Genomic DNA, 20,982 nt, shown 5'->3' with positions numbered 1-20,982 from the left:
TAATAATCAGTGCTTGATTTAGCTTGTGATGCATGTTTTGTTGTAAATCTGCCAGATCAAAATAAGAACGTGCTTAAAATCTGTTTTAAACACATTTGACTCAGTCTTCTGTTGAATTATCATACTCAAGAAGTTAGCAAAGATGCAGTCATTTTTAATAGTAGTCTGACTACAGAAGGTCCAAATAACTCATCATAAAAAACCTCTCCAAAGTAGGAAAAGTTAGATTTTGCTGCGAGTTGATTTATCATTGATTTAAGTTAAAATGTGGTGCTTTTGTTTATCTGTCTTCAGGCTAATGCTGTATGATGCCATTTTTGTTTTTACTCCTTTATCCCCTGTTTTTCTACATTTGAAATACCCTCTTCCTTGTTGCTCCCTTTGAATGATCACCTGCATGTTTCCTCTCTGGGACTTTTGCTCTTAGGCTGTTAGTGGCAAGTGTGTTGATGTGGCTGCAAAATGTTGTGACGTCATCGTCACCCTTTAAAATGTGTCTCTGCTGCCCTCTGCTGTTACAAAACTGCAACAGCCTCAATTGGTTGTTTATGAACAGAACAGAAAATGATCATTGATAGAAAGTTGCCACTTAAATATTTAATTGAAATCCAGAAACACGCAATAAAATTAATTTAATATGCCATGGAGCCTTATTTTCACAGCTCTAACAAAACTGCTGTTTAAATAGTTTTACTTGTTATTAACTTTTTTTGTAACATTGTTGACATTTCCAGGAATGTAACTGGATGATTTTTAAAGACAGAGAGATTGATATATTCTAGTTCTTGTATATTAAACAAATAAAGGTAACATTTTTTTCCACAGCATATTGAATGTGCTAATGCAGGTTTAGAGTGAGATTACTTTCAGTTCAACTAAAACTAGACCTTGGAAATCCTTTTATTTTGAAAACCTCTCACTAATGTTTTTTTCCTGAGTGGCTTAAAATGTGAACTGGAAGAGAATTTCACCCTGCGTTTACCACATTTATTTGAGGTTAAAAATAGAGCTCACTATTGAAACACTGTCGATAACTTCCTGTGAATTCTGTCAGGAAACGGTGTGAGGTGCAAGATGGCTAGTAACTTGTTGAGAATGTTTCACAGCCTCAGTATGTCTGTATTTACTAGTTTCACCGAGTTAAACACATCCTCTCTCTTCCTTTCTCTCTTTGTCTTCCCACAGAAGAGCCAAAGCTGGTACAACGTAAGTTAGACCTTGTTTTTATTTACACCATCTATATGTGTTTGTGTGTTGTTTGAGGTGTGTGCGTGTGCGTGCGCTGGTGTGTATTCACTCCATGTTGTTTTAGTGACAAACGCTGCTTAGTTGACGAAAGGTGATTTGTACTTGACCCCATTTACTGGAGCACCAAACCACCAATGTGAGTTGCTGGTCCTGCAGGCAAGGATTAGCACGGGCTTAAAAGAGCAACAGGTGGGCTTTTCTAATGCAGGGAAACCAGAGAATGGAGAGGACAGCAGTGTCGGGCTTTAAACACAAGATTTCATGTGTAAATATTTTACCAAAGATTCTTCTTCATGGAACACAGTATGGATGCAAAAGACAGATAATTGCAATATTTGTATTTCACCACAAGGTGGTGTGCTATCATTATTTCTGACACATCATAAGTCTCTCACTTGATGGTAGCCTCTGAACACCCACATCAAGCATCTTTTACACTGAAAGTGTGCCGGTTGTGTATGTTAAGCCTTCAGGCTAAGCAGCATTTAAAGTGTTGGACTTGACACTCCTCAGTGTCAAACCATAGTTTCTCCTGAAGTGTCTATACTGGCCTTTTTTCCCATTTTATGTTGTTTTATTTCCTTTTTTTTTTACTCCCTATGTGTACACTCTTCCCCTCTCTCCCCAGCATGAAAGACAACACATCCTGAGAGTAAGCATGACCTGTATTCTTGTGCAACCCTGGATATCTTTCTGTCTCTCCTGCTCTCAAACTGTTGGGATTTTAATATCCCTCCTGCCTGTTTCTCATTCCATTGACTTCACTCAGTGTTGTTACCACCTAACAGCAAAGCCACACAAGGAGGTGATTTAGAAATATCCAAAATATTTTCCCAACTAAAGCCACAGTCTTATTAGTTTCATTCAAATCTGCAGCGGCAGTAGGAGTGGTTTGGATTTGTAATTTAAGATGTGGTCGAAGGCCTGTCACCACACAAAATGTTTATTTCTGGTATGGAACAGGTGGTAACAAGCGCTCTGAGTTTCTTACTGTACTAAACAAATCAACAAACAATCACAAGGGCCTCTGGACGAGCCATGGGAATGGAGCATGGTGCTTTAGGTTGTGGCATGTTTCCCCTCCAGCCCGACTCTGTTTCCCAAGTCCTGATAAACATGGACGCTCACTCCGTTTGGCTTTCGGATTCGGGAGTTACAATAAAACAACAGCACGGAAACCTCCCTGCATGTAGTGAAAATGGAGAGCAGCTGTTGTGTTCGAATGTGGCTTGGTCCAAAAAGTCCAGACAGCTTCTTAAATACTTCTCTTATGCACTCGGCTATCATGAACCCTTCTCATTTCCTCTATCGACCTGCTGTTTGGAAAGGAGCATAACAAGTAATAATGTAGAGTTGATGTTGCCTTGACTACACTGATAATACCTAACAGATGTAAACATCATGTTTAACCCTCCTGTTGTCCTCGGATCAAAATGACCCGCAGCTGTGTTCAACCAAGTTCTATTTTATTTCCATATTTTTATATTTTTTGGGATCATTGGTCATCATTCTTTAAAGAAACCCTCACAGCCTCCTTGTCACCAATGATCCCAAAAAATATGAAAATAAAATAGAACTTGGTTGAACACAGCTGTGGGTCATTTTGACCCGAGGACAACACGAGGGTTAATGGTGACATACAGCTGAGCACAGTATACATCAAGTGTGCAAGATATCAGGATCATCTGCTCTCACCTTCTACTGTACTAAAACCTTAACAGTGTATTTCCTATTACTGAGTGCCAAAGCTTTCTGAAAGGATAAAACTGGTGATATTCTATGTTTCCGGGGTGTCAGTCCATCTCATTCTCGTGAGCGCAATATCTCTGGAACACCTTGAATGAATTTCTTCTAATTTGGCACAAACATCCGCTTAGACCCAAGAATGGTCTGATTACATTTTGATGGTCAAAAGTCAATGCGACCTCATGTCCATCCCAAGCACGGCGGAGGTATGCAGCCGCAAGGCTGCAATTCAAGTTTATTGTCAACAACTGACAATAATAAATCAAAACAAACTGGGAAGATTCAGTTGGAACCACCAGACTCAGGTCAGAAAATGAGAAATGAACTAACTCATTGATGGTTTTGGTCTGTTTGTAAGATTTGTTGAAAATAAGAAAAATGTAGACTAACACCAGCCTTATCCTTTAAAGTTCCATCTACTTCCAATGCAAGTTGTTTTAAAAACGTGTTGAAATCAAGTGTAACTCCCTCAGTACATGTGTGCTGAAGTGCACGAGCAGCAAGTGCGGTCTTCAAACAACACTGACATCGTTCTTTGTAGTTTTAAGAAAATAAGTCTTAATGTTTAATGAGACCAAATGGCTGTTTATATGTGTGAAGTTAGCAGTGTGAATGAGGATGGTATATACCACAATTTAATTCATTATGGTGAGTTTACCCATTAAATGACTCACCAGTATTGGGGCTGTGGTCCTGACATCTTGCACACTTATCTCTGCACATGCACTCACTACTAAAGCTCAATCAGTCAGAAAGACCTGTCCAACAGACACTTATAGTCGTTGACTGTACTGCGTACGTAGGTGTTGTACCTGTTATACACCTGCATGTCAGCCAGTGTGTGCAGGTGTGTGTAAGTGCACCTCTACATGGCAACGATGACCTCCGTCCTAATGTGAGTTCTGAGCCTGTAAGAGACATGCGCAGCCGTCACGGTCACGGTCTTCCACAGCGGCCCTCCGCAAGTGCCTGTTCATTCAGTCTACACAAATTTGTCCCAATGCTTCCGTGGCAACCATCCCCACAGGAAGTTGGCAACAAGATGGAAAACACCAGACGGATACACACATTTACCTTCCTGTGACCTCCCATCGAACGAGAAACAGCCGTAGTAAAATAAAATGGGTTTATTGTTAATAGAATAAACACACCTTCCTCCAGTACACACTAAAACCGCACCCTGCTTTACTGTACCAGTCTCTTTCGTCCCCTACTGTTTGTCCAGCAAGTTAATAGTTAACCAAATCAATACACACTGTGTATCTGCGGTCCCGCCTCATCCCAAGGCTCGCACTGTCACCTAAACTCCGGATGCCGCATCACGCTCAATGGCCTCTTTCTTTGCTAGATGTATTGGTGAAAATGTCTTAAATGAGGAGAAATAAAGACTCGCTCTCAACATCGGAAACCACAAGTAATTTTCAAGGGATGAACCCTCATTACCCCAATGTTTCATCCACATTATGTACAGATGTTCACCATGTGGATGAAGGCCTTTTTGAAAGCTCTGTTTGAAGAAGCCTGAAGACTATTTTCCTGATTCAGATTGTCATCTCAGCGTCTGGTTAAAAGGAGGACGGGGAAATAACAGAGGAAAGGTGGCTGAATTCCTGCGCACTAATGCGGTTATCCATTTGCTTCGTACACAAGTCGTAGTAACACTGGTGTTTTTGATGTTTTTTGTTTTTTTCAAATGGCCACTCAGACTCACATAACTACGCCCACCTTCTGGACTGTTTAAATATTTTTAGCTCAGATTGGTGGGACAACAGGCACATCAATTGTTTTTTTTAAGGCCTGCTAAATTAGGAGCTCTGCATCTTCCTCGCCTGCTGATAGTAACACAGGGTGATCAAGTGTCAGTGGTACATGAATGACCTCCATACCAAGGCAGGGAGAGACTCCTTCACACCCTCAGAGCTTTCAAATCCTCTACGATAGGTACTTTTGTACTTTTAGTTTGTATTCCAGCAGCTTCTCAGACATTAAATAAATGAAATCGATAAGCAAAGAGTCATTTGCAGTATTTTTGTTCAGCCACTTCACTCTGCGACCCGCTGCCTGTCAAGATTGATGGGGTTGTTTTGCAGGCGGAGGTAACTGGAGGTTATGCTCACATCTGTTCTCTGTAACTCAATCACTTGGTCGAACAGCGAGACGGACTCAACACATACTTCAGAGGACTGAAAACGTTTTTCCTTTTATTCAGTCCCGTTTTCTTTCTTCTCAGCGTCTCTCTCCAACTTCATCTGTGTTTTGTATTAGTCCTCTGTGGCGCAATGTAAACTCACTTCATTCTTTGCTGGTTGTAAACAGCGCAATTACAAGGCACTCAGACCTGGACAGCACCACACACACACACACACACACACACACACACACACACTCACACTCTCCTCACACTTACTAGGAGGAGTAAGCTGGGGGTGAAAAAAGGAAAAAGCTACTGGCATGATAATAAAGGACTTGTTGGCCAGGGTTACTAGAGGGCAACGGCCATAACTCCGCTCACTGTGTGTGTGTGAGAGGAAGCGCGAGAGAGCTGGAGAACGACAGAGCGAGACAAGGATCATGTGGCTGGAGTGCGCCGTGTCCACTGCTCATTGCTGAAAGGGAAGCAGCACCCAAAACAGGGAGCGGACACTGCAGCTTCCAAACCACCGGACTCACCATCTGCCTTCTCTTAATACTTTCCAAACTGACTGTAGCTGACAAGTCCTTCAGCACCAGAGGAGCCCACTGGGCACGGCGTGGACATTTTGCTTCCATCCAAAACGCTAGGAATATGGAACTGGATGAGGACTGCTCGATGTCGGACTGGGAGGCCGTACTGGAGCTGGATGAGGCGTTGGCAGGGTGGCTGCTGCAGGGTCCAGCTAGAGGGGAGTGGGGTTGGGAGTGGGGCTGGGTTGCCTCGGATCTTCAGGACCCGGAGTGGGACACCGAGGAGATTCCGGCTGTAAGTTGACCTCCACTGGTGAGCTGAAAACTACACGGAGAGCGATGAAAACAACACAGTTTTGTTGTTTTATTTAGCCCTCACAGGAGAAGGGGTCAGTAAAATGGTTTTGTCTTTACTGTCTGCTGCTGTAAGCAGAGTTCGCTGGTAGTTCCCCACCACTCAGTGAAACAACTGCTTTGGTTATGAGTCATAGCTATTTGATTTCTTCTGAAGCTCACAGTGGGCTGTTGTTTGGAGAGATCATCAGGTTACTATGTGAGTGACTCAATGTATGAACAGTGTAGGTGTGTGTTTGCTTGTTTCTAGACCAAGAGGATGGTTTTCATCATGAGGGTGTGCGCAGTTCATTTCAGGGCAGTTTTTTTCTTCTTCATCACCACGTTTCAGACAAACTCCCAAACAGTATTTCAACTCCCTTTATTTTACAAGGAAGGCACATGACTTTTACATGAACTTGTTGTTCTTTTCCCACTGGAGAAATACATTTTTCTTTTGTTTCTGTATACTTCTTGTTACTGTACTGGCAGCTTTTGTTTCCTCTCTTTCCTGTTGAAGGAAAGCATCTGGCACAGACAGCGAGAGCCCTCACTTTGGCACACAGATTTACTACATCACAGACAAACCCTGCAAATAATCAAGCCTGCTGAAGCCAAGCAAAGGAAAAAGTGTGATCATATGAAAGAGGAGCGCCTCCGCAGAGCTGAAAAGACTTAGTTTGACCTCGTTGATCAAACCACTATGTTCGGATTTTGTTTACACTTGAGGTTTCATCAGTTGTCCTACTTCTTGTCACTCAACAAAAGCCTCATTGTCAGAAACATGTTGCTCTGTAATGCACATCTGACAACTCCTGTTACAAATTCTAAATTGGAGTCGTAGCTGCATGTGCATTGAATGATCTGCACCGGGCTGAGTTTGTATGGGTTGCGCTTTAAATCATTCTGTAACCGAGTATCGTAATGAAGCAGCCGTACACATGGCTACATACCTCTGCTTGCCTTTCACTATATTTCCATTCCCAGTCCCTGTCAAAATCCCCCACAGAATGAAAGTCATGGTACGATGAAAGGAAACCAGATGGATCTGTGGGTGGTTTTAACAAGGTTATCTCACATGCTCATGGAAAACAAATAACCCGGGCTGCGGGATGGAGACGCCGTGTGAGTGAGCGGGTGGAGGTCCGAGTGTGAGTTGTGGAAACATATGCAGTGTGTGTTTGTGGTGTCTCTGACTCTGCCTGTCACTGCAGGTGCTGAGCCCAACATACAAGCAGCGCAATGAGGACTTTAGGAAACTCTTCAAGCAGCTCCCCGACACAGAGAGACTCATTGTGGGTGAGTGGACGCCACAGACACACTGGGGCCATCTGAGTACTGGCAGGGTGCAGCCAGCTTGGTAGTCATTAGAAAATCATTAATCCTAGGAGAACACACATGTGTCAAGTGTTGAACATCATGACGAGTATGAAGGTGTCTAATGTTTGTTCATGAAAATTTAAAAAACGGAGATCTCCCTCTGCCTATTTTAGAGGAACTTTGAACCTTATAATGAACTTTTCCAGCTCTCTAAGCTACATTATGAACTCTGTTATGACTACAGAACGTCATAAGTTTAGTCCTCAACTCTCCGATGAATGCTGTCATTGTCTGAAATGTCTGAAAAATAAAACTGTGTGACTTTGACTTGTGATCTAGTGAGGATGCGTTCACATATAAATAAGATGTACACACACCAGGGGGGCTGAGATGCACAAATTAACAGATTTTTTTTTTTCATGACATTGACAACATTTGATTGAATCTGAGAATTATATCTGAGCTATTGATGGATATCCGTACCGAACTGATTTTATATGTTAGCGACGTGGTTTCTCTGTGATGTCATTGTCTGATTGACTGGTTTGTGTTGCAGACTACTCGTGTGCTCTTCAACGGGACATCCTCCTACAGGGACGACTCTACCTCTCTGAGAACTGGATCTGTTTCTATAGCAACATCTTCCGCTGGGAAACACTCGTAAGGCTCTCTGCATTTTTCTTGGCAGTATTGGGTCATATGTGTGTGTGTTTGTATCAATAACTGTCCCCATTTCTGTGCGTGTAGCTGACAGTGCGACTAAAGGACATCTGCTCAATGACGAAAGAGAAGACTGCTCGCCTCATTCCCAATGCCATCCAGGTCTGCACAGACACTGAGAAGGTAAAGGACACAGAATCACTGAATTATCTTCTGTAGAAACTTAACATGACTGTGAATGTTTTAAATCTAATCATCCTCACCTAAAGAGACACCGGCGAAGCCTTGACCTATAAAGTCTGGCTGGAGGAGAAGTGATTTATTCTTCCTCACCAATAGAGGGGCACTTGCTCCTGTCACAAAGTGTCTCAAGAGAATGGTTGGAAAGATATTAATGTCCACCAACATGGCTAAAATATAATCTCTGAATGGCAGGGTTTAAACAATGCTCCTCAAAATGTTTTTAATTTCACATCCAGTGTTTTTTAATTACATGTTAAATTGACAAAAACATGATTTCCTTTCATTTTTCTCAGCACTTCTTCACCTCGTTTGGAGCCAGAGACAGGACGTACATGATGATGTTCAGACTCTGGCAGAATGCGCTGCTGGACAAGGTAAACAAATCTGATCCGATCTGTGTATCCTTTTTCTGTTACTCATCTAAAACAGGGAATTTTTTTGCATATTTGCAACATAGACGATGATTGTACGGAAAAGAAATGTTGCAGCTCCCGTCTCCTCGTCCCTCACTTGGATTATTTTGTGCCTTTTGCAGCCCCTGTGCCCCAAAGAACTGTGGCACTTTGTCCATCAGTGCTATGGCAACGAGCTTGGCCTAACCAGTGACGATGAGGACTATGTACCGCCTGATGACGACTTCAACACCATGGGGTGAGTCTGGTTACGCTGCAGCATCAGTTACTATGGCGACCCACTAAAAGCATTTTCTCTCAATTACCTAATTACCCAAATTAGAACATAACCAGTGAGCCCAATATATGCCATAACAAGAACACACACACAGTCACTTAGATGCACAATTACCCACTTGACATCTGTCTCTCCTCTCTGCTAATTTGCTCTGCAGTTTAAAGAGTTTGTTTTAAACTTGTTGGTTTACCAGCTGGGCCGGATACTGCTGAGCAACTGGAGAAACTTAAAGTCTGCGAATGATGCAACTCACTAAATACTGCTTGTGTTTGAAGGCTCAAAAGCTCTTTTACTGCTCTGTCTGTCTTTGTTTACACTTTCCCTTCATGTCTCAAAAGGTTTGATGTGGTGAAATCAATACAGAGTCATGGTTTTAATCTGTTTGATCTCCAGTGCACTCACAGTGTCTGAAGAGATGTGGGCTACGTATGTGATGTGAGAACTGATCAGTGAACTCAAACTGGCACTGAGAAAGGAAAGACTGAGGTTCGACTTGAGATCTAATGAGCTGCTCCGTGCAGGTCCTGAAGTAATTACGGCTTAATAAAAGTCAAAGTCAACAAACCTGTTTGTAAATTAAGCAGAGAAAATGTTTACTTGCTTCCCACACATTTAAATCTCTTTCAAAGATGATAATAAAGTAAAAAAAAAAAAAATTTTAATTTTTTTTTTAAAAAAACACCCACTTTCTGCAAGTGCCGTTTGACACATGCTATACATGCAGGAGGTGAGGTGGAATGATTATAACTGAGTAAAGTCCGTCTCTGTTCTCTGGTGCCTTCAGGTTCAGTGAAGAGATTCCCAATGAAGAGAATGAGATCAACAACGACAACTTGTCGAAGAGCAGCGCAGAGGCCAAGCCTGACGGGAGCCCTCCTCCCATACATAAGAAGGTCGTCCCAAACAGCACCATCCCCAGCCCCAGCAACCACGACACGCCCATCCCAGTGAGTGACATATGTGGTATACTGTGCTTTAACCCCAACACATATTTAATCTGTGGTATACAAAGGTGGAATCGAGTGCTAAACCTCTTTAGGTCAGAAAAGTTTCAGGATATTTGCTGGACAAGATTTGATATGGAGCATTGTTGATGACTGATGCCTCTGTTGTTCTTTTCCCCAGTTCGACCTCCCAGCAGAGGAGTATGCAGACTGCCTACCAGACGGCGAGCTGCTGGCTGTGCCCCTGATGGTGGAGGAGAAGAACAAGACCAGCGGGTCTGGTGGTCCTGTCCCCTCACCGTCACTGGACTTCAATGACAACGAAGACATCCCCACTGAGCTCAGCGACTCTTCGGAAACACACGACGAGGGTAACTGCACGAAACGAATGAAAACGTCCCTTTCAGATAAGCCAGTGGAAAGTCTGCTCATTTATTGACTTCTCCAGTCGTAGCAGGATCATGCAGATAATGCTAGGAGCAGGATTTGAAGACAAACTTGACAAGGCAGCTCTCGTATTTATTAACCTATCATCTTTTTTGTGTTTCTTTGATGTTTTTAGGCGAGGTACAGGCCTTCCATGAGGATCTGAATGGGAGGCAGTACATCAATGAGATCTACAAGTTCAGTGTGGACAAGCTGTATGACATCCTCTTCACAGAGTCTCAGTTCATGAGTGACTTCATGGAGCAGAGGCGATTCTCAGGTCAGTACTCCTGGGGTCATATTCACAAACACTCCTTGCATCCTCTCAGAGAACTCCTAACTGAGCCTAAACATTTCTAACAAGGAGTCTTAACTTTGGAGTGATTCACGAAACTTGGCAGAGCAACACTGATTAAACGAGGGACAGAAACTTCCATCTTAGTGAGAAGGGGTATTTAACCCCTTGCTAGGTATTAAAAACCCTTTGAAAGATCTGATTGGTTGATCCAAACAAAATGCACTCTTTGTGATAATGGACACAGAATAGACAGTGACATCCGGTGGACATAAAATGAACTGCGTCCTAACTTGAGCCTGTGAAAGTGCTGTTTTTGTTTGCGATCACTCTGCTGATGAAGGTAGTGACAGACCCGGCTCATCACTGCTGCACTGTGATCACTTTTATTTCTGTTATTATGTAGTGAGAGATGTGAGCGCGTCTCTAATGAGATCAACCACAAACATCATCCCTGCACGATATAATTTGAAGCACTCGCTGTACTTCTGCAATTTTCTTCTCTGCTTAAGAAATGTTTAAACCTCTTAAGAGTCCTCCTCCCTGCTCCGAACAGTTTTTCACCTGAGGAGCTCTCTTGAGGGCCAAGATATTGTGTGAATAACTACTTAATGACTGAGTTAATGAAACGCTCCACCAGCATCTATTCTTAACGTTATGGGGAAATCCTTAGAAAGCGTCCAAGTCTAAGAATTTACTCTTAGTACGAGGAATCTGATGTTTCTACCAGCTGATCCAGTCATCTCATGTCTGTCCTCAGTGGAAATAGTGCAAGCCAAAAAATGAATCCCCTCCAGGCTTTAACAATTCATAATTATCTCCCTGTATTTTGCCGTTCAGATGTAGTGTATCATCCGTGGAAGAAAGAGGAGGCTGGGAACCAGACCAGAGAGATCCTGTACACCATCTCTCTGTCCAACCCACTGGCCCCCAAAACAGCCACAGTCACTGAGACGCAGGTAAAGTCAACTCAAGTAGATCAGAGACATTTCTTACTGTTTATGCTTGACTTTTCCTAATTAAACCACATTTTGCTGTTTTTTTTTTTTAATCAGACTTTATACAAAGCCAGTCAGGAGAGTGAGTGTTACATCATCGATGCTGAGGTCATCACACACGACGTGCCCTACCACGATTACTTCTACACTCTCAACCGCTACATGCTGACACGGGTGGCCAAGAACAAGTGCCGGTTACGGTGAGACATTATCAGATACCCAAAGACCTGTTACATTATGTAGCTAATGCAGTTGTTATTATTTTAACCATTTTTAATCACGTGTTGTTTATTTTAGATTGTCTGTTTGCTCTCCATTTTATCTATTTATATTCACCATTTTAAGTCATGAGAAAAAGTTGTTGATAATTATGAATGCATACGTGTGTGTCTCTCAGGGTTTCAACAGAGCTGCGTTATAGGAAACAGCCGTGGGGGCTGGTGAAAGGCTTCATAGAGAAAAACTTCTGGAGTGGGCTAGAGGAGAACTTTCGCCATCTTGGTAACTTCCAGTGTTGTTTGTTTGTCTGTTTGGGTCGGTCACATTAACAACCAGTAGTCCCACCGAATGCGATGGAGACTTGACATGATAAAATGTGAAAACTGCATGTGGTTTAAGCACAAGAGACTGCATGTCTTAAATGTGTTATCTATTTTACAATATAAGCCCAAATTTGTGTTTTCTGTGTTCAGTATTGCACAGCCTCAGTTTTTTAGGGATTGAAACTCCCTCAGTTTTTTTGTTGTTGCCTGAACTTGTTATTGTGTCCACTACTTTTAATGTAACCTCACTGCACTTCAAAAACTTTCATTGAGATAAAAAAAAATCAACAGATCAATTTTTTTTATAAATGTCTTTAAAAGAAAATAAACGCTTTCCAGTCCAATATTATATATATTTACAAAGATATATATGTTTTATTGATTGCTACATGTGAGCAGTAAAAAAAATATAACAGGGGATTTAATGTTTGAATCACACAAGCAGATTAAATAGAGAGGAGGTGGAGTGTAGCTAGTTAAGTAGACACATGTATGTCTGGGACTGCAGTATGTGAATGTCTTCAACAAGCCCAGCTGTCCTTAAATACATGTGGACGAGGTGTTACATGAATGTGTAACAGACGTCTCCTTCTGTCTCAGAGTTGGAGTTGTCCAAACTGGAGGAGATCCTGACCGAGTCCCACCAGCTGTCTCCGAAGGCGAAGGTGGTGAAGAACTCCACGGTGAGGCGGAAGAAGAGGCCACTCCCCCACATGCGCAGCCAGCATCTGGACGAGGCCCTCAGCCCCGTTACCACGCCGACGGACGAGGAGGTGATTCAGCGGATCAAACACGTGGCAGGCTCCACGCAGACCCGACACCAGAGTCCAGAACACCATCACCTCCCCGGAGGCCTCGCTCTGTACAGCGTCTCCAAACTGCTGCTCATCATCAGCTTTGTGTACGCAACCAATCGCAACACGCACGCACGCACGCACGCACACACACACACACACACACATATTCATGCAGGGATGCCTGTACATCTGGCCACATGTAAACACAGATTTGACGTGACACACAGGTTTACACACATGCTCATGTCACATTAAAGTTGCTCTGAGTCACTTGTTGCATGTTTTCATCTATTTTTCCAGGTGACTGTTTAGTTTCTGCTTGACTTACAAGTGAAAATGTGAAAAGTGAAAAGGGTTTTTTGTCCTGTTTTGTTTTTTGCTTTTGAATAGCTCATTATGATTCTATCTTGAGTGTAACTCCTTTCTCCTTTTCTTTCATTGCCATCCCTAGGATCTGTCTCAGGTATATATGTTTTCTAAGTGAGAAGGGCCAGTTGTATCTATTTACTAAGTTTTCTCATTGCAGTTTGATTATAGTTTTCTTTTATATTGGAGCTATTTAAGGGCATTATGAGTTGCAGGAATGACTCACTGGTGTGTTTCTCTCTTGAACTCCTTCAGCCTGGTCCTGCTGGTGTTCCTCAACATGATGCTCTTCTATAAGCTGTGGATGCTGGAGTACTCTGCGCAGTCCTTAACTACCTGGCAAGGTTTACGGATTCATGAAAGGTACTCACACACAAGCAGGCGTGTTTTTGCCACCAGATATTTACTCAAAACTCTTATTATAGAGAATAAATGTGGGTAATGGATTTAAGAGGCATTTTAGGACACAGAAAGTTCATCACTGCAGAGATGAGATGGACAGCAGTTCTGATGTAGTTATTTTTCTGTTTGCATTAGAGTCTGCAAAGTTTCAGACACACACGCACACACACTGTCCGACATACGCACTAAACTACATCCATATGGCCCTTGACGCATGTGACAGGAAAACACAGAGCTTCTAAAATTACCCCTGAATAGCTCTGGGCTCACTGAAACAATTTACCAAACTGTATGTTGGCAGTCCTTCAAAATGGAAATCACGCTTCAGTGGCTGCACCCTGATGTTGCTAATGTATGTGTGTGTGTGTGTGTGTGTGTTTTTCCAAGTAAACTGCCTCAGACGCAGATGGAGTGGGCCCAGCTCCTGGAGGCGCAGCAGCGTTACCATGACGCCGAGTTGCTGAAGTGGAGGGAGATTATCAAGTCGTCAGTCGTGCTGCTAGACCAGGTAGTCAGACACAAAGAGAGCTTTTCAACATCGTGTTAAACTCTTGAGAGAATCTGCCTGCACTTGTGTTTCTGTTGTGGTTCGAAGCTGCTCTAATTTGATGTTTATACGTTCAGCACTGAGGCTGCCTGGTTAAACAGCCCCTTGACTCTGCGTCGAGTTGTTTTGGGTGGTTGAATGATGGACAGGAGGTCTGTATTTATTTCTGTGCTGCTCTTTATTTTCTGGATAAGTAGACATGTATACAGTTAACACTCACCAAGCACACTATGAAACATAAAGTTAATTTAGCATAGTGGCTAGCTCTCCTCTATTATTTCACAATGTGACCAATTTAGCATTTCACATTTTATCGTATCCACCACTGAGAGCCAGCAACCCTGATGGAGGTCAGAAAAAAGGACTCAAGCCTGAAGAGTTCAGTGCCTTGTGGCTACATTAACCTAATGGAGGATTATGACTACAGTCAGTGCAATCGTTGGTGCCTCTCCGTTTTACAGGGGATTTCTCACAATTTGAACTTTGCAGAAAGAACCGAATGCCATTGAAGCTGCACCTGAAATATCTCACCAGAATGTAACATTGTCTACATTCATGCTCACGAATCATGAAAAGAATCTTGCATAAATATAATGGTACCTTAACAGAAAGGGTCTCTTTGGTATTCGTTGCTTAACTCCTTGAAGTTTTTCCTTCAGGCTACCAGAACATTCAAATGTATAGCTAATAATATAAATTATATCTATATATAGTATACCTGTTAGAGTTATTTTAAGACATTGACCAAGTTTTTGCAGGATTCCCAGTTTTAAAAAAAGCCAGTGAAAAGCAATAAATATTTAATTTTCAATCATCGATATTTGACAAATACAATCAACTTCTCAACCCCAAAGAACATGAGAGGATTTATATTACCCACCTAATGCTACCTTTTCACTGCCAAGTTAGCCAATGATTGAACAAATGAACTTGGCTGGAGCCACTGAACAACTTTCTCAATTTGTATCCTCAAATGAATGACCACCACTTGCAGCTACAGTTGTCCAGTTACCCTTCTTCGGGCTCCAGCGCCGTCATCAGTGACGTAGTTGGTGTTCAGGAGAACTGCAGGCTAACTGAGCTGTCTGGGTAATCAGGGGTTTGTGCCCTAGATGCCACACCAAAACAAAGCGTTGTTCTCTTTGCTTACACTGCAACTCCTGCGGCTACGTTTCCAACAGAATTTTTTGTTTAATCTCGAAATATCAGTGCGGAGGATGTTATGGAAAAGGATGAATTTCGCCGTTTTTTTTTGGCTGATCCGGATATTCAGCTGTATTTATTGAACCAAAGAAGAAATGTGGCGAAACTGAGCTGCAGAGAGCAAACGGTGACCGGTGGAGCCTTTGCTCAAACTGCCCTCCGGTGCCAACAGAAACTGAATCATTCTGATCCAGTGAATTTCAGCATGGGCAGTTTTTGTTAGAAGCTGTTGCCAACGTTGACCGAGAGAGCCGTGTGGTGTGCTGGAGACCTTTTTCAGGATAGCGACCATAAATTGGACACGCAACTAAAAGCAGCAGAACTGAGAGGGCAGACGACCATTTAGTGAGTATTTTTGTCACCTGACACTGGTGGTGGTGATTCAGGCCACGGTTGGTTTTCTCAACACGTTGTGGTGTTAGTGTTTACAAACTGCAAACTTTTTCCTCTCTGCACTCAATATCATCTGGCTGCTAATAATTTTTTTTTTTTTTTTTTTTTTTTTTGAGTGGGTGGTACAAGTGGAGACAGTTGGCAAAGGGCACCAAAGCATCTGGGTGTCAGAACCTCACGTGCAATGCATTCTGGTACGTGGAGGCAGTGCACGCACGGCTGCCCTAGCAGGAAAACTGAGCGGGCATCCACATTAAAAAAAAAAAAATGAAAAAAATGTTTGATCCTTTAAAAGAAGTGAGAGAATTACTTACTCAGTTACGCATTAATGTAGACATCGTTTTTCTGTCTTTAATTAACAATCTTTGTTTGTTTTTCCCTGTTTCTCTCTCTCCAGATGAAGGACTCTTTATTGAACCTCCAGCGAGGCATTGGTTTAAGGGACTACAACTCTGAGAGCGAGGAGAAGAGAAGTCGCTATCACTGACATACCACCATAAGGCCATGAGGGCATGCTGTGCAATATAGGACCTGTTTTGTGTGTGAACCAGTATGCAGGCAGCAGCAAGGCAGCGAGAGGACAGAAGGGGGGGGGGAGGTTGGACCCACAGTGAGCGGGTCCAAAGACGTAGAGAGAGGAACAGTCGTCTCCAGTGCACAGAGGTTCAAACCCCCAGCGGAGGTACTCGTGGATGGAAAGTGCCCCGAACGCACACAGGAACTGAGGTATCCACTCCATCACTGAGGCATTGTGGGAAGGTGCGAGACTTGCTCCTTCTCTCCGCCTGTGGGATAACCGTTTCCTTCTGCTCTCTTTGTTTCCAAGTGCATCCTACTGTAAGCCATGTCGACCAGGAGAGTGGCAGAGAGCAGGAAGGAAAACTACTGCATGCATTTAGACAACCTAGCTCCCCTCAGTCAGTGTTAATGTGGTCCAGTTCCAGTCTATGTGTGTCAAAAAAAAAAAAAAAAGAAGAACAGAAGAGGAGGAGAGGTTGAGTCAAAGGAAGAGGGGGGGTAGGGGAGGGGGGTCCTTTCGAGTCTTAAATGGCTTTTTACGCTCTCTCGACTGTTCCAAACCGACCGTCCCCTAGAGGTCCTCGCTGCAGCGTCCCTCCGGTGAACCTCCAGGTGATCAGAGGGCAGCTCTGCGAAAGGAAAGAAGTACTGTAGCCGGGAGGTCAGCGTCACTGATCAGTCCCTGTTGCCTTGTTTGAACCGGGCCTGGCCGGTTTGTGTCAGGGCTGGTTCCCTGTCACACCGCCGCGTTGAGATGTTTCAAAGTCGAACCTAAAGATCGCCAAGCCCATCTTTTTAACCTTAGTCACAACCCACATGATCACTCGCCCCTACCACAGTGTTACCTGCCTAACATTTCATTATTTCTCATCCTTCTGATGAAGTCGAATGTATTAGTCTGGGAAAAAAAAAAAGGCCGGAGTTATTCATCTTTGAAACGGGGACGCTGCAGCCAGACCAGTAGGGAGACCTGTATTCTTACATGTTTTATTACTAAACTGTGATTATATCTCTTTAAAGATGTTTCAAATTGGAAAGAATTCTATGAATATATTTGAAATATATAAGAATATTTCATTATTTAATATATATATTTCAAAATATATAAACATTACCTATATTTATTGTTAATTTATGTACATACAGAAATTATCAGAGCTCTAGACCAGTTAAAGAATTTCTAACAAAAAGTGTTTTCTTCTAAAAATGCATGCCAGATATGTCTGTGACATGTCCAGTGTGCAAATATGATTCTGCATTTGCGCGATTATATTCGCGCATGTGTGTGTGACTGAGTGTGAGTGCGTGTGAGCGTGTTCATGTGTGTGCGCACACGTGTGTGCTGGAAAGTGTGACATTTTTACCATTCCACACGTGTATGTTTCTTATTTCGTTTTTCTTTTCTGGCTTCTGTAGCCAGACTGCCTTTTTCTTTTTTTCTTTTTTTTGTATGCTATTGTATGCAGCCTTGCATTAGTCCCGCCAGGGTACAGTTTACAGTCGAAGAGTTTTTGTTCCAAAATGATGTATCCAGTGTTTAAAAACAAAGTTACTACTTCTGCTTTTACAGAATGATCGACCGCTTAAATTAATGTCACTTTTTGACACATTAGATTCAATTTGTGGTCGGAAGACAACCGATTATCAGACAGAATAATGAACATGGTGATTTTTCTCTTGTCGAAGGATATATAACATTTTGGAGATGAACCCTTCATCTGCCCTATTGTGAGCACCTCTTCTGTTCACGTCACCACATCAGTGGTTTGACCACTCTTCGCTAAGAAGGAGCAGTTTGACATTTTAAGAAATGTGTTTATGTGCTTTCTTGCTGGAGTTAGAATGAGAAGATTGATGCCACTTTCGTGTTTGTACATTAAGTATGAAGCTACAGCCAACAAGCTCCGTCTTTATGTTAACGTCTTGTTTACTCTACTGGCCAACAGCCAGTTAGTTTAGCTCAGCTGGGGGGGAAACCTAGCAAAACCTGGCTTTATGTTTACCATGCAGATATGAGGAGCAACATTATTCTTCACCTCTAACTCTCAACATTGAGGAATAAGCACATCTCTCAAAGAATCAAGTCTGGGTTTTTTTTAAAAGCCACTACCTAAACCCAAATTATACTTTCCCTCTCCTCATTTCAAGTGTCTGTCTTGGATGAAATGAAAGCATGAGAATTAACTTTACGCAACTCAATTGAACCAAAAGAAAGAAGTAGAAATGTACCTTCACAAATTATCATGTTGTTTTAAATGAAGTATTTATCATGTATGTCATGTATTATAAATATATATATATAGATATATACTGGAATAGGTGCAGTAAAGAGCATCTCTTAAGAGTTTGTTAACAGATACTCCTTACAGCTGACAGACTTCAGCGATGAAAGCACTTCCAAACCAAGACAAAAACTTCCTTGTGTAAAAACAGAGAAAGTGAAGCACTTTAAGGCCTTTTCAGGTAACGAATGAAAGACAGAAACAGGGCTGCGGTTCCGTCTGGAGGCGAATGCAGGGCTGAGGAAAGAGTTGTGATTTACAACTTCCAAATTCCTTCAGAAATATTTGGATTTTAAAATCCGGTCACTCCTCGAAAACTCTGTCACTTTTGCCCAGATATGATACTGAATCTTAAAAAAAAACAAAAAAAACATCCCAAACAAAGCAGCTCCGAACTAAGACCAACCCACATCTCTTGTCCCGTTTTCAGGACAAGGCAGGAATGAGTGACTTGTACTGTATGAGGGGGGGAAAAAAAGTATCTTTACTGTGTGCCTGCACAGCATGTTACTGACTGACATATTGAAACCAGCAGAGAGGCTTCAGCACTGGATCCCTGCTGTGTGTGTGTATATTACATGATGAAGAAGGCACTGGGTAATGATAACGCATGGAAACCTTAAGACCTGAATGTGAGTGGTTTGACATGTTTTCTGTTTTATAGAAATCCCTTTCGCGACCCGGATGACTCTGATAGATTCCAGTGATGCTTCATGTGTATGACGCTGCAGGAATGTCCTTGATATGAAAATGTGATTGAAATGCTTTAAGAGTTCTTTTTCAAGTGTATTAAATGGATTTTTTTGTTTGTTTGTTTGTTTGTTTGACAGTGACATTTTCAGCTGTTTTGAAGGAGAAATGGTAAACGCTTGACTGAGACGGTGTTATTGACCCTGACTTTATTCTTTTCACTATCAAGACTGAGGGACAGCTCACAGTGGCCCACAAATTTTAACATTAAACACCCTTTTTTTTTAGTCCACATCAAAAGTTTGCTCGATGCTCCCAAGGAACCGTCACAGCAGGCCTCAATTTGATTTCATAAATCTCCACAATTATGCAAAATCTCTTACCTTCAAAGCTCCACGTTTCTTATCTTTCCCAGCACATCTGACTTAAATCTAAGCTACAATCTCTCAGAAATAACACCTGTTTGTTGTTTATCTGCTTTTATTTATTTTTTTTGTTTCTTGTTTGTTTTCAGTCTTTATTTCTAGCGTGCACTCACAGTTAATAATCTGTGTCACACGAATGATTGTATGATTTCTATTGCTGCACAGCTGTGGAGCCAAGGCCACCAAGAGGTTTGGACGCCACCATGTTGGTCACTGACAACTAACAGATTGTGTGCTTCGTTGACTGTACATATATATATTGGCATTTGCCTTGCTGTGAGCCGGCGAGGCAGCACAGTACTAACTTAACAGCCTTGGAAGGAAAACACCCACATACACACACGCAACCTCCTGAAAATGACCACTGATCAAACTCATAGCAAATGCTCTTCTTCGAGTGTGTCTTGATAGAAAATATGTACTGGTGTAGTTCTGTTCAAAAACAAATCTGCTGTATGTTCTTTCCTTTTTTTCTTTTCTTTTTTTTTTTTTTTTGAAAATGTTTTGATCTCTTGACTTTTAGTGAAATTTATACATGAGATAAATATACTGTAAGTATATGTTGTGTATATCTGCAGTGTGTACACAAACACGCACTGACAAAAGAATCCGACCTGCGCTGCGCGTGGGTTTCGACTTGCCGATGACTTTGCCTCATAGAGACTGAAGATAAAAGTGGCTTTCTGGTTCATGTGAAATAGAGATTGGAAGTATGAATAATAAAAAAGAAGAAAAAAAAAAAAGAATACTAAACAAAAGTGCTGCGGTTTTTGGCGTGGTTACTTGTTTATTTCACAGATGCAGCTGCTGAGCTGGAATCAAACGAGCGCCTGGAATACGAACCTGAATTTGTTATTGAATCCCAAACGATTTTCCAAACAGGAAGTCCAGCTGTTATCCATGAAGACGCGACGTGTGTGACCTCAGGAGACTTTACAGAGAGCGTAGTACAGAGGAAGATTGCTTGAGCTACCAAGATGAAATATTCATCTGTTACTGCACTTTAAAAAAAAAATTTAAAAAAAAGATCAAATCAAAAGTCTCTAAAAAAAAAAAATGGATGTCATGTATTGAAAGCGTTGTTATTTTGGGATCAGTGCCGACACCACACGCTTCTCATGACACTCTGCAGTCAGAGCGTTCTGCTCAGGATCTCTATGGCTCCGTTTTGTCTCACTTTAATTACTGCTGCGTAAATTGCCCATTCATTTCCCCTGTCTATGTGTTGTGTGAACTCAGCCAGTGAACG

At 42.2% G+C, this 20,982-nt stretch overlaps 1 protein-coding gene across 8 annotated transcripts in view; it reads left to right on the top strand.

Annotated features, from left to right (window-relative positions):
* The window catches only part of gramd1bb (GRAM domain containing 1Bb), a 108,612-nt gene extending 89,186 nt beyond the window's left edge, over positions 1 to 19,426 (top strand). For all 8 annotated transcript variants that reach the window (XM_069147670.1, XM_069147673.1, XM_069147672.1 and 5 more), the window contains 17 exons: positions 1,186 to 1,206; positions 1,877 to 1,900; positions 7,206 to 7,290; positions 7,868 to 7,971; positions 8,059 to 8,154; positions 8,508 to 8,588; positions 8,750 to 8,865; positions 9,689 to 9,851; positions 10,030 to 10,219; positions 10,411 to 10,554; positions 11,410 to 11,528; positions 11,625 to 11,767; positions 11,965 to 12,068; positions 12,710 to 13,010; positions 13,528 to 13,635; positions 14,062 to 14,182; positions 16,215 to 19,426. In XM_069147670.1, the coding sequence (XP_069003771.1) occupies positions 1,186 to 1,206; positions 1,877 to 1,900; positions 7,206 to 7,290; positions 7,868 to 7,971; positions 8,059 to 8,154; positions 8,508 to 8,588; positions 8,750 to 8,865; positions 9,689 to 9,851; positions 10,030 to 10,219; positions 10,411 to 10,554; positions 11,410 to 11,528; positions 11,625 to 11,767; positions 11,965 to 12,068; positions 12,710 to 13,010; positions 13,528 to 13,635; positions 14,062 to 14,182; positions 16,215 to 16,304 (2,010 nt within the window). In that variant the 3' untranslated portion in view covers positions 16,305 to 19,426. The remainder of the gene's footprint in view (positions 1 to 1,185; positions 1,207 to 1,876; positions 1,901 to 7,205; positions 7,291 to 7,867; positions 7,972 to 8,058; positions 8,155 to 8,507; positions 8,589 to 8,749; positions 8,866 to 9,688; positions 9,852 to 10,029; positions 10,220 to 10,410; positions 10,555 to 11,409; positions 11,529 to 11,624; positions 11,768 to 11,964; positions 12,069 to 12,709; positions 13,011 to 13,527; positions 13,636 to 14,061; positions 14,183 to 16,214) is intronic.
* Positions 19,427 to 20,982: the final 1,556 nt, after the last annotated feature.

The sequence above is a fragment of the Embiotoca jacksoni genome, unplaced genomic scaffold, assembly GCF_022577435.1.
Source record: "Embiotoca jacksoni isolate LCO1_2020_lvr unplaced genomic scaffold, fEmbJac1.0.p SCAF_14, whole genome shotgun sequence".
Taxonomy (NCBI): domain Eukaryota; kingdom Metazoa; phylum Chordata; class Actinopteri; family Embiotocidae; genus Embiotoca; species Embiotoca jacksoni.
Note: the sequence above shows the minus strand (reverse complement) of the source record. Positions and strands in the feature narration are given on the sequence as shown.